This window comes from Podarcis cretensis, assembly GCF_951804945.1.
Source record: "Podarcis cretensis genome assembly, chromosome: 12".
Taxonomy (NCBI): domain Eukaryota; kingdom Metazoa; phylum Chordata; class Lepidosauria; order Squamata; family Lacertidae; genus Podarcis; species Podarcis cretensis.
In genome coordinates, this window is record NC_137181.1 from 34,026,692 (window position 1) to 34,038,801 (window position 12,110).

The window sequence follows — 12,110 nt, forward strand, 5'->3', positions numbered from 1 at the left end:
ATGTTATTTTCACAAATACACACTTTTTGTGCACATTTTCGTCTACTAGATGCATTTCTGTACATGTTGGTTGGTTGAAGAACTGCATCACAAAATTCAGAGAAGTGCAGATTTCAAAGGATATCCAGTATGTGGTGGAGCTGCAGCACTCACCAGACCTCCCTCTGCCTACATTCCTGCTGCATACTGGGACAGAGAGGGGGAGTGGTGTGAATGTGCCAAGAGGAATGCCAGTTTGGCTTCACTGTCATGTTTGCAGTGTGCTGACCTCACCACTGCCTTTCCCTCCTCCTTTTCTGTACCAGCATGTAGCAGTGATGCTGCTGAAAAGAGGTCAGGTGAGCGGCACAATCCCACCACGCCATCTGCTAATGGGGACAGCTCTTCCTTGGTTTGTGTGTTGATACGAAAAGTATGAATAAGGTAGCTTCTCTTGCAAAGAGGGTTCAGAGATGGATATGTCCTCTGGGACCTTTCCTGTCCCCACACTGCTGTCAAACTCATTGTGTGCATTCCTGCACTTCACCTGTTAGGAAAAGAAGTGCAAGGTAGCTTTGCTCGCCACTCCAACTCTGTACTGTTCTATTATTTTTGCACCATGTTATTTTCCCTTGCAGAGCAAATGAATCATGCAAACTAGCCACAAATTCCCCAAAGATAAAAATACCTTGAAGTATTTCAGTGTGAAAAGGGGAGGTAATAACACCAGGTTAGTAATTATCCTAGCAGGTCAAATGATGCAGAAAATCTCACACGCTCAAATATCCTTAGGAGACACAGCTAGTCTCAGAGCTGTTTAAGACTGTCTTTCCCCCCACACCTCTCTCCCCAATCCTCTAATTCAGGTTTGATTACTCTAGTCTGCCATGCCAAGGTTATTGAATGATTTGTAATTTCAGTTGCTTACATGTCTTATATTTCTTATACAGAGCAGGCTACAATTTAGGCTTAGTTTATCCTTAAAATAACTCCATGATAAGCTGAAAGGTGAGATGAATTGCCTAAAGCTACCCAGTAAGCTTCATGGAAGAGCAGAGGTTTGAAAGTTACTTGAAAGTCAAAGTCTGGTGAAAAATAATCTTACAGAAATCAGTGTTGAGACCATATGTTATGTTCATGAATAAGCATGTATAAAATGTTACTGAAAACTTTTCAGTATCAGATACTGTACACAGTTTGCTAGCTTATCAAGTATGCAACAAATCTGGAAAACAAATCATGAGGCCAATAATTTTTGTAGAGAATAGACATCCAATTCAATGCTCTAGAATTTGTGGTTCAATTTACCATTCAGTTCCCACCTGCAGGCATGTATGCCTCATTTGGAGCAGGCCTCTGCTACCTGACTGTGCTTCGAAAAGGATGAGAGCTGAGTAAAGCTGAGAGATTGGTACCAACTTGAGCTGCCATCTGAAGGCTCACACCCCCAAGACACCAGACCTGCCGCATTTTTCTGGTTCTTGGGAAGGGTTTGTTAGCCTGCTAATAGTTTAAAGTTGGCTGCCAAATGACAGTAGTATCTAACATGGGGTACAACGATGTTTTTAGGTCCATGGACACAACCTAAATTTGTGAGCAAGTGCTATGGGCATCACACCTTCCATAGACTTCTTTCCCCCTCTCCCCCATCCCACAGATCAGCCCTCGCCACAGAGAGTGACACACAGAGAACCCACACATAAACATTTTCTTTTCCAAGAGTTCTGGGATCCAGTAGAATTAATCCGAGGTTTGAAAGGGACATAGAGCTGAAATAAGTGGGAAAGAGTGTCACTTTTCCAGCTTCCTTCCTCAGGTCTACATACTTTTCAAGGGAGAAAAGGGTAAGCACCCTCATCACTTACAGATCCTCCAAAAGTATTTTCCAGGGACAGCCCTGATCTGGAGAAGCCACCCTGGTTTCTGATTTGATCCCAGAATGTCTGACTTTTCCTTAGCATGTCCGTGCTTTCACTGGAGAAATGTTGGAGGGTATGGAGTTATCCAACACCCAAATCACCTGAACACAATCCTGTATAGGGGAGGTTTTTTAAATGCTTTATTATGTCTTCATATATATTGGAAGCTGCCCAGAGTGGCTGGGGCAACTCAGTAAGATGTGTTGGGTATAAATAGTACAATTTCCATTATGGAACGGGACATCCCTATATTCATCAGAGAAATGTCGGAGGGTATGCACTTATGGCCTAGGGACCTAAAGACCCAGTGGGCACCAGGGAAAGACCTCAAGAGTGCTCTTGCACTCATGGGCACCACATTAGTGACCTTTGGCAGTTAGAGGGTAACAGAGTAGCATAACCTGGGTTTTGGAACTAACAATGAGTTTTGAAACAGTGCTGCCTCTGTTTTGAGTTGGTTGATTGTTAGTTACCTGAACCTTTTGTCATGGTGGGAGAAAGCAATTAAGGAAAATAAATAAAGCTAGCTTTCCCTTTGCTTGCTAGCTTACCTTCATTTCCTGCAAATCCAAATGCACAGCCCATTGAGAAGATCTTCTGAATAGGTTCCACTTAAATTAATGGGTGCAGCACAAAGACACTCCTAGATTTTCATTTCTGTCAGTGGGGGATATAGATAAGCTCCTGCTGAATTGTTCCTGCTATGGATAGCCGTGCTCTGTAATTTCCCTGTGTTCCACATTAGAATATAGAGATTAGGTGCCACTCACTCCCAGTGAGAGGACACAGTGACATTTTAGATTGTCTTGACGTCACTAGAAAGAGTGATCCATACAGTTTGGTCACTTTGCTCTGCTTCATATTGATTTGTGAGCAACCACGCATGAGAAGAAACTAGTACACAAGAGAGCTTTATTTATTCAAGTCTGCCCCACTAATTTTTGTTAAATAATGGTGATTTCAGGCAATATTTAAAAAGGGTTGGTTTAAGATGCATTTGTGGAGAGTGAGTACATGTCTCTTGCATTTTGACCAGCTATTCTTTTCTACATTATTTGCAACCCATTGTAGGATTGAAAAACCCACTAGTGAAAAACCCACCCATGTACCAAAAGGCATAACTATGGATTTTGTTAAATCAGGCACCTGCCATGTAAGCAGGGCTACAGTCCCCTATATTGTGCTTAGGATAGCTGCCTTCATGCACCTACAATTTCCCCTGGTCTTTCAGCCCTAGCCCTCTTCCTCTACTGTCCATTCAGCAGTGGTGCTGAGTTTTGCTCATGTTTTCACCCATAATTCACTTCACTCTTGATTCTCTCCCACTCTCTCTTTGATATTATTGTTGTTCTTATTATTGCTTGTAATTTGTTTGGAAGTAACAAATTATGAAAACTGATTTGCACATAATGCTATGCCGACACGGTAGTTTGTTCTTTCCCACCATGGGAAAGGGGAGAAGCAGAGCAGACATGATTTGACCAGCATGCACATGCTGCCCATTTGTAGTAAACCATGGTTTGCTTCCGTTGTGTGCATACAAGGCCATTATCTCATTACATCCAATATATGGAAAGCTACATGGTGAATTTATTTGTCTTTCATTGGCTGGCTCCTTTGCTAAGTGAGGCCTCATTGGCCCTCTACGTGTAAAGCATTATTGTGCCACTATAAACAGTCATAGCTTCCCTCCTCCCCCCCCCCAAGCATCCTGGGAGCTGTAGTTTGCTAAGGGTGCTGGAAATTGCTTAGCAGACCCCAATTTCCCTCCCAGAGCTGCAATTCCTGCAGTGGCTTGATCAATCCCTCTCCCTAAGGAATGATGACTGTTCAAAGTGGTACGATACTGCTTTAAATGTGTAGTGCAGATGAGGCCTGAGTCTACGATAGGAATGGGAGATTCTCCAGATGATATTGCAATTAGCTCTCATTTACTCCAACCAGGAGGCCTGGTGGTCAGGGAATTGTAGCCCAACAACATATGGAGAAACCATCCATCGTGGACTGAGTTTGGGAACTGTTGCCTGGCAACTGGCAACTGGCATCAAAGGGAAGTCTGCTTCCATCATGGCTGAGGAGGATCCAAGAGCTCACCCCACTCCTTGGCCTCAGAGGAGTCTTTTGTGAGAGATGCTGTCTGGTATGCTGTCACAAAGAACAAAGACAAGAGCCTGAATAATCCTGGTTCCGTATAGACATCCTGTGTGATTTTTATTTTTTTTGGTTGTCATTCCTTTCCCAGAATTGAGTAGGGTTTTGTTTTGAGGACCTTGCGTAAGCTACTTTGAGAAGCTCTCGGAGCTATAAAGCAGGAAAGAAATACTCCAGATAAATGAATAAAGTACTGAATGATACCTTTGTGACCGTTCTTGAGTGTGTATGCAGCAAACTGGAATACAATTGTTTGACATGAGGAAAGGGTTGTGGAGAGCAAGAGATACGGGAACCGTGGCTTTCCTCTCGATGCTCAGTTGGCAACACTGAATGCAGGCTGGACTGCACCCAGCTTTATCCAAATGTGTAGGCAGGTGCACAAAAAATGTAAGCAGGGAACCAGCTCCTTTCTAAGTATAAGTAGATGCCAAAGCAAAAAGCATATTGTCACACACATATCATTCAGAATGAAGGCAATGAGACTTGGAGTGATGCACGTGACAACAACACACTTGCTTTTGTTATCTGCTGCTTCACATTTGCTTAGAGATGGTCTGGTATCCCCACTTGGCTTCTGTGCCTCTCCCTGCAGTGTAAACCATGAGTAGCTCTGAAAGACAGGATGAGGCGTGCCAGTGTGTATACCTTTAAACATTGCTATGCGACTCTGGAAGCAGCTATTTTAAGACAACACTTCCTTTTATATTTAGAGCGCTCTGCAGTATAAATTGTTTAGCACTTCCCTCCTCTCAGATGGAGGGTATTGTAGCTTGCAGTGCTTAACACGCTGTGCTGCAGCTGAAAACTGACATTAACGGGAACAATCTATTCAGAAATCAAAGTACAATTCCTTGTTGGATGTGCTTTCCCTTCCCTGGGGAGTGGGGCGCGGCAGGGAGGGTGGGTGCGATGGCTTTCAGCTGGCTTATTGTCTTTATTTTTTCGCTTCTTTCTTTGTTGTCAGTTGCCTGTACATCCTGCAACTGAGCGGCGAGATAGTAAGGCTCCAGCCAACTCTCTGCAACACAGCCAGAGAGGCAGGCAACAAAAATAGGTTTGCTACGCGTGGGAGAAGCAGAAGCCACATTATGAGCAGAAGCTTCCACGGTATTATTTTAGACCCAGCACGGACCTGTTCCCCTTTTGCTCTCTTGTCAAAAGATGCGAGGGCATCAAAAATACAATCGAAACGCAGGTCTCTCTCCATCACACATAAACACGCAGGGAGGCACAGTAACCTAAACACATAATACAGACAGAGGCAGGTTTGGCATTAGGACAAGGTAATCGCTTTGGAGGGGATCGCGCTGGAGACCTGCAGCTTTTTTGCTTTTTTTAAAGACAGGGACTGGCCAGCTGGGTGAGCTGAGGTATTTTTAAATGCATTCATGCAGGCTCCAATCATCTGGCCATGCTTGACCTATTTTTGGCTCAGGCCAGCCATTGTTCTATTTCTGTTGCCTGTGGGCCAGGCTGTTGTTGATCCGTATGCAAATGAGCTCTCACAAGCTCCGGCCAACTTTGCACAGAGACAGAGAGGCAGGCAGGCAGGCAGGCAATCAAAGAGGAGGAGGAGGAGGAGGAGGAGGAGGAGGAGGAAGAGGAAGAGGACCCAGAGACAGAATCACTTGCCAGGGTTGGGAGTAATTGAAACTTAAACCCCTAGGGAGTCAAGTCCCTAGAAACTGTGCTTGCTTGTTTTTGTTTTTAAGTGGTTTTATTTCTCTCACTCGACTCCCAAGAATAACCTGAGGGAGAAATATATCCCTCCTCCACCTGCTCTTGGCTTCCAGAGCACAGCTAACACAACTAGAGAGGTGCATAATAATCAACAGTTTTATTTTCTTTTTTAAAAAAATACCTGTGTATCATTGTGCCTTAAGCTTCTGCGGCAGAGTAAAATGGTTTTTAAACTGGATTGCTGTCATAGTTGATGCTTAAGAAAACCCTGTGTATAGAAATATTTCATTTATACGTATACATATGCACATGTTGGTAATTTAGTGCCATTTAGTATTGTTTTTGGTTTGGTTTTTTTAAACCCCACTCATCCTGGGGAGGAGGAAGCAGGAGCAGAAGGGGTCGTTTCCAACGCCTCTGAACGGTTGATGATGAATCTTTCATGTAGCAGAAGTGCAGTCTGATTGGAATATGCTGCAGACAATTTACGAGAGTGAATCGTGTTTTTCCTCAGATGGAGTTTCGGGACGTGACCAGCTCTTGGCTCAGCAAAGAATGCACAGCATGATCAGCTCAGGTAAGAAGCTCTTTGCTGACTCAGCTTCTCAATCTGATAGATAGTTGCATATGTGTGTGTGACAGTGTGCGTCTCCATATATAATATATGTATGCATGTATTATATACCCACATACACAAAACCTGTCAAGAATTTGTTACTGAGTTCTGCATCTGCATCTTTCGTTTATATCCAGATCCTTGTTCAGTTAAGAGCTCTGCCACAGTATTACTTCCAAGATATTCCTCTGTTGCTGTTTTGTGGCTTGTGTTTTCTTGCCCCTCTGGGAATGCTAGTTTCTAAGCAAAAGAAAGTAATTTTCTTTTCTTTTGCATTTTCCTGTCTTGCTTACAGTGGGCTCGAGGGGTGGTTGTATTATGAAGCATTTTTGTTTGGAAGTAAGCCTGCGCTCCTAACCACAGTAAGATAGCCATCTGAACCAGTGAGGCTTTGGGTTGTGGTAGCTGTTTGCAATCCTAAAAATTGATTCCCTGTACAGGCTCAGACCTCTATTGCAGTTGCTAGGGCTACTAAGGTTGTCTCAGCATTATTATTTTTTTTTGGGGGGGGGGAGTGGAATTTACCAGTGGATAACAGCTAAGAAGTGGAAGATGTAACTCATCCTATCTGGTGCAAATAGGCTTAAAGCTGTCTTCTGTAATATTATCTCTGAAAATCACAGACACTGAAAGATTTCTGCTAGCATGCTTTTCTGATTCCCTAGTGGTGCCTTGTAAGCTTAGTTATAAAGTGCATCTGTTTGTACCAGATTTGTAGTTCCTTTCCATGGTTTGAAACATATTTGGGAACACTGAAGTGAAAGTGAGATGCGATGACTCGCTGAAAGTATCTAGCGAACAGGTGTTTTAAAGATGCAGTTACCAAATTGTTGAAACTACCCCCCTCTCCAGGTTTAGAAGCTCTCCTGGCTTCTGTAACCACCTGTTTGCAATGCATGGTATGTGAAAATCACAGAAGCTGATGAGGCCATAGGAAAAGTATTATTGTTTTTGGACACACATTTTAATAAATTGAGAAATACATAAATGCTCCCGAATACAAGACACAGTACTTGCTTGGCACTGTGTGGTGCTACAGTGGTACAGTACTGATTCACAATGAAGTTTTTCATTTTCATGCCATAACCCCTTTCATTCATTTTAAATTGTGTAAGGCTTGCTCATCTGAAATGTCTGATCAGTTGCATAATCTTATTCAAGCCTTCAAGTGGCTGCAACCATAATTAATGGAGAGGAAACAAATGTTTGGTTGACAGCCTGCCCATTACAATGTCTATACTCCCAGGGCACCTGTTGATCTCTATGGGATTTTATGATATAGGATATGTGATAATCTGTTGCCCTTCCTGTTTTATAAGTAAAACTAAGCATAGCGATGGAATCTCATGGCTATGCTCAGCTGGGCAGTTTGAACAAGAACTGTAGGAAGCATGCTGTAGTGAGAACCCTGAAAAGCACTTTTATTTCCTAATTACTCCCACCTTATTTTTGTAGGTTCGAATTATGGTTTGTGCCATGTGCATTTTTAAAGTACCCTTTTCTGTACCTTTAACTAACGCATAGCAGGTAGAAACCAGTAGCTGAAGCTTTATCCATCACTGTATCCCCATGTTAGGGAAAGGTTATACCTGTTGATTTCTGCCTGTTGGGCTTCTGTTGAAGCACCAGGACCTTTCTCCATGTGAAGGTGAGCACAATGCAGTGTATGCCCTCCATTGGCCCCACAATTGTCGCTGTGTATTATGTAGATTTAAAGGCGCACCTGGATTGCTGAGGGTGCAGGTTTGCTGGGTGCACAGCTGCCCATCTCCTCTTCAAAGGTTGTGGTGAGAATTGTTGTGCGGATAGTAATTCATAGCAAAAAGAGGGGAGTGCCTGTCATTGCAGAGTGGCAGAGTGTCTGCTTTGCATGCAGGAAGTGCCAGGTTCAATCCCTGACATCTCTGGGTAGGGCTGGGGAAGACTCCTGCCTGGAACCAGGAAAAGCTGCTGCCTGTCCATGTAAACAGTACTGAGCTTGATGTGCCAGTGCGCTGACAGTATAGGGAGCAATGTTTCTATATTTAATTGGGGATGGGGTGAGTTGGCATTTTGAAAACTAAATTGGGTACACGGGCATTTTGGGACCCTGCGGGACCTATGGACTTGTTGGTGTGTCTTGGTTTATCATAGGCTAAGAAAAGTGAGGAAGGTTGGGCAGAGTTCTCCCTTAGGGACGAGCAAGTTTCAACATTAAGACTGTGCTCCTATACCTACAGGGGTGCCAGCTCCTTGGGGCCCCAGTCTTTAGGGGGTGGGGGCTGCCCCCATGTCCAAAAAGTGCAGAGGCAGAGTGCAAAGCCGAGCGCAGAGTGGCTATAGTGGCCAGCTCCCCCTGTTCCTGCCACAGAGGGGAAGGAGTGTTGATGCAGCCTCCCACCGGTGGCAGTGCCAGGAGGAGGTGGAGTAGAAGCCATTGAAGCTGTGCAGCTGCTAGGTTTGGCTCTACCTCTGGCTTCTCCCGACATTGTGGACGGCACGTCCCCCGTCCCCCATCGCCCTCACAAGCTGGCGCCTCTGTATACCCACTTACCTGAGAGTAAGTCCCACTGAACATTGTGGAACTTGCTCCTGAGCAGACATGATTAGGATTACACTGTTGGGCTTCTATACTAAACAGGTGTATGGAAAAGGGACTTTGGGCAGGTGTAGCTTTTCAAACTCCTGCAGGCCTGTGACACGAGAATCAGCATCTGCCAAAATCATTTCTTCTGTACAACGGTTAAAGTTGCATGATCCTTAAATGTTTGACCAGTGCTCTTCTACGTATTGTCATCTGTTGGAATGGCTTGACAGGATAATAAAGTTTCTAGGTCTTTATAGCCGGCCCTTCTCTCCCTCTTGCAAGAAGTCTTTTAAGGGTGTGTCCATTGTGGGGTTAGAATCATAGACTCGTCGGATTGTAGAGTTGGAAGGGACCCTGATGATCACCTAGTCCAAGCACCTGCAATGCAGAAAGATTTCACCCAACGTGGGGCTCAGACCCACAACCCTGAGATTAAGAGTCTCATGCTCTACTGACTGAGCTATCCTCAAGGTCTTTGTGTCCACTTGAATAGTGCTTTTCTAAAGAGTACTTATGTCACTTGGAGGGGAAAGGAGAGTTAGGAAGGGCCATAGCTCTGTGGTAGAACAACTGGTTCAATCCCTGGCATCTCCAGGTAGAGCTAGACTAAAACCCCTGAAGAGCTACTGCCAGTCTGTGTTGACATTAGGTAGACCTGAAGGGGAAACACGTCAACAGACCAGGAGGGCCTAAGAAAGAGAGGTCCTGCTGGGCAAGCAGTGGTGGAGCTGGCACAGCAGGGATTTCAGGAAGGTAGATCTGGTGAAGTAAAGGGGACCAAACAGCAAGGAGGCACTAAGGAAACAGTGGTGTGAAAACAACAAGGCCACCGGCAAGAAGAACATGAACCTAGAGTAGGTCCCAGGGTATTCTTACTATTGGCCGCTGCTATCAGTTCTGCTTACACAGCTGATCAAGAACCTTCAGCTCTCATCTGGAGGAAGTCGGGGCAGGAGAAAGCATGTAGAGAAGGTTGCCTGGCAACTGCCAAAATGCTTGCCTGCTGTTTCTGGGTAACCGCATGCTTTCTGCTTTCCCTGTCTGTCCTGGAAGAGACCCAGGCAGACATGGCGCGCTGAGGGCTCCAGTCTGCTCAGTGTAGAGCTCATGGATTGGGTATGTGCATCCCATCTGGTCACAAGGAATTTCAAGGGACTTGGCATATTGCCTGTGCTTTTTTGACCACAGGTGCCAGCCGTTAGATCCCGCTTTAAAAAATAATCTTGTGAGCAACCTAATGAATTTTTTCATGTAACACAGACTTAAAATTCCACATGCTCCTTTACCTTCATGATGTACAGTTTGGATACCTGGATGAGAAAGCATTGGAGCGAATCCTTTTCCCTGACCCTGATTGTGTGAGTCTCTGGATAACAATATCCGGGCCCCACAGCAGTTCCTCTCACTTTATCTCCATGGTGACTTCCTGCCTGCCAGGCTGCTTTAAAATGTAAGTCATCCGAACCAGGCCAGTGAAAAGTTGGCAGCTTTGATGGTGAATCCATCAACCATCAAATGCTAGGATTTACTTGGTTCATCTTGTTTACCTTACGCGACGATTATACGCGCACTTGGTTCAAAACTAAGTTCTGTTGAAATTGGTGCATCTTGCTTCTGTATGGATGTGCTTTCAAAAAAACGAGCTGGTTTTCTCTTTCACATGAATAACTTCATGGCTGTGCATTGCACTCTTTGGTGGGCGATATAATTGCTTACATTGCTCTGTAGCTTGTCATGTACTAAGGATGTGGGAAGGGACCACAGCACAGTACTGGTGCATATGATTTGCAGGTAAAAAGCCCCAGGTTCCATCTCTGCCCTCTCTAGGTATGGCTGGGGATACCCCTGAAACCCTGGAGAGCTGCTATTCAGTGTAGACAGTCCTGAGCTAGATGGACTAGTGTTCGGATTGCATAAGGAAGGTTCTCTCCTGTGCATTAATTGTGGTGGATAAACAGTCCCTTTAGCCAGAAAACACAACGTGGCACATTTACAACACCTACCATGAAAAACAATTAGGAATTTGCACAGATGAAGCGCATACTAAATGGGTTCTGTTTCAGTCACAAAGCCTTAAATAAATTGTACAAGCATTCCTCAGCTCAGACGACTCAATCTTAAAAAATAAAACGGAATGGGTTGGCACTGGATACACATTCACAAACTAAACTGTCACAGGAGTTTCTGAAGCTACGAGGCTCGTGAAATATTGCTGTCATTTGAAGCAGCAGTTCTAGAATTCCCTTAATTACTGCTTCCTCCATTTGCCTCCCTCTCTGTCTGCAGCGCCTATTATGAATGGGATGAACTGGAGAGGTAGCAATCAGAAATCAGGTTATGAATAAGGCATTCTAGAAGGGTGCTAAATAAAGGCACCTGCATGTTACTGTGTGATAATAATGGCACGACCATTATTATTATTATTTTTTTAAAATCAGGTGGTAAATTTCTTCAGTAAAAAGAAAAGAAAAGCTAGGGAGTAACAGCTTCCAACACCCACTAGCTCAAGGATCAGAAAATGAATTTCCACCAAGATAGAGAGAGATACTAGTTTCTTTTTAAAATGTTTATTTCAAAAAGCTGCTTTGATGCACCCAGTTCTCCCATAGCTCTCTCTGTCACTCACATGAACATGTGGCATCTAAGTATAGGTAGCTAGGCTCAGGATTGTTGCATCAGTGTATAACTTAATGTAAGTTAGCAAGACCAAACAGCAGAGAAAAGGGTGTGGTGGCTTGCAGCATTGTAGGAAGATGAAGTTGGCGTTCATGGCTGATATTTGTTTATTTACCGCATTGATACCCCAGTGATCTTCCAAGGAGTTCAAGGTGGGACACATGGTTTTCCTTTCCTCATGTTATCATCACAACAACCCTGTGAGGTGGGCTATTCTGAGACATTATTCAAACAAATCACAGAAGACTTGGAGGGTGACCAGAGTATGTGCAGATGGTTGGGTCACCAAATCAGTAGTGCACCTAGGTAATTTTGGATGCTGAACTTATGGCCTTCTTAACTTACCGTACTTCAGTTGTAAAGCACCCAATTAACATTTATCTCCCCCGTGCACACTGCCATTCCATGCTTTATAGTCATTCTTACCTTCCTGATATGTCAGAACAAAAGCATTTGGCTAACCCTAATTAAAAGAGGCAGAAAAGAAAGTCTCTGAGCATATGCAGTTTTGCGTTTTGAA

The 12,110-nt window shown here is 44.2% G+C and overlaps 1 protein-coding gene and 1 long non-coding RNA gene across 9 annotated transcripts in view; one reads left to right on the forward strand and one right to left on the reverse strand.

Moving 5' to 3' along the window:
* The window catches only part of LOC307199859, a 531,299-nt gene that overhangs the window by 426,605 nt on the left and 92,584 nt on the right, over window positions 1–12,110 (reverse strand). The window lies entirely within an intron of this gene.
* Window positions 1–12,110, forward strand: part of HDAC9 (histone deacetylase 9) — a 474,032-nt gene that overhangs the window by 196,080 nt on the left and 265,842 nt on the right. For 5 of the 8 annotated variants that reach the window (XM_079947890.1, XM_079947891.1, XM_079947889.1 and 2 more), the window contains one exon: window positions 6,247–6,309. In XM_079947890.1, the coding sequence (XP_079804016.1) occupies window positions 6,247–6,309 (63 nt within the window). Of the gene's footprint in view, window positions 1–5,109; window positions 5,160–5,314; window positions 5,336–5,629; window positions 5,870–6,246; window positions 6,310–12,110 lie in introns of those variants that run through there. The other 3 variants (XM_079947892.1, XM_079947894.1, XM_079947893.1) reach the window with 3 other exon arrangements.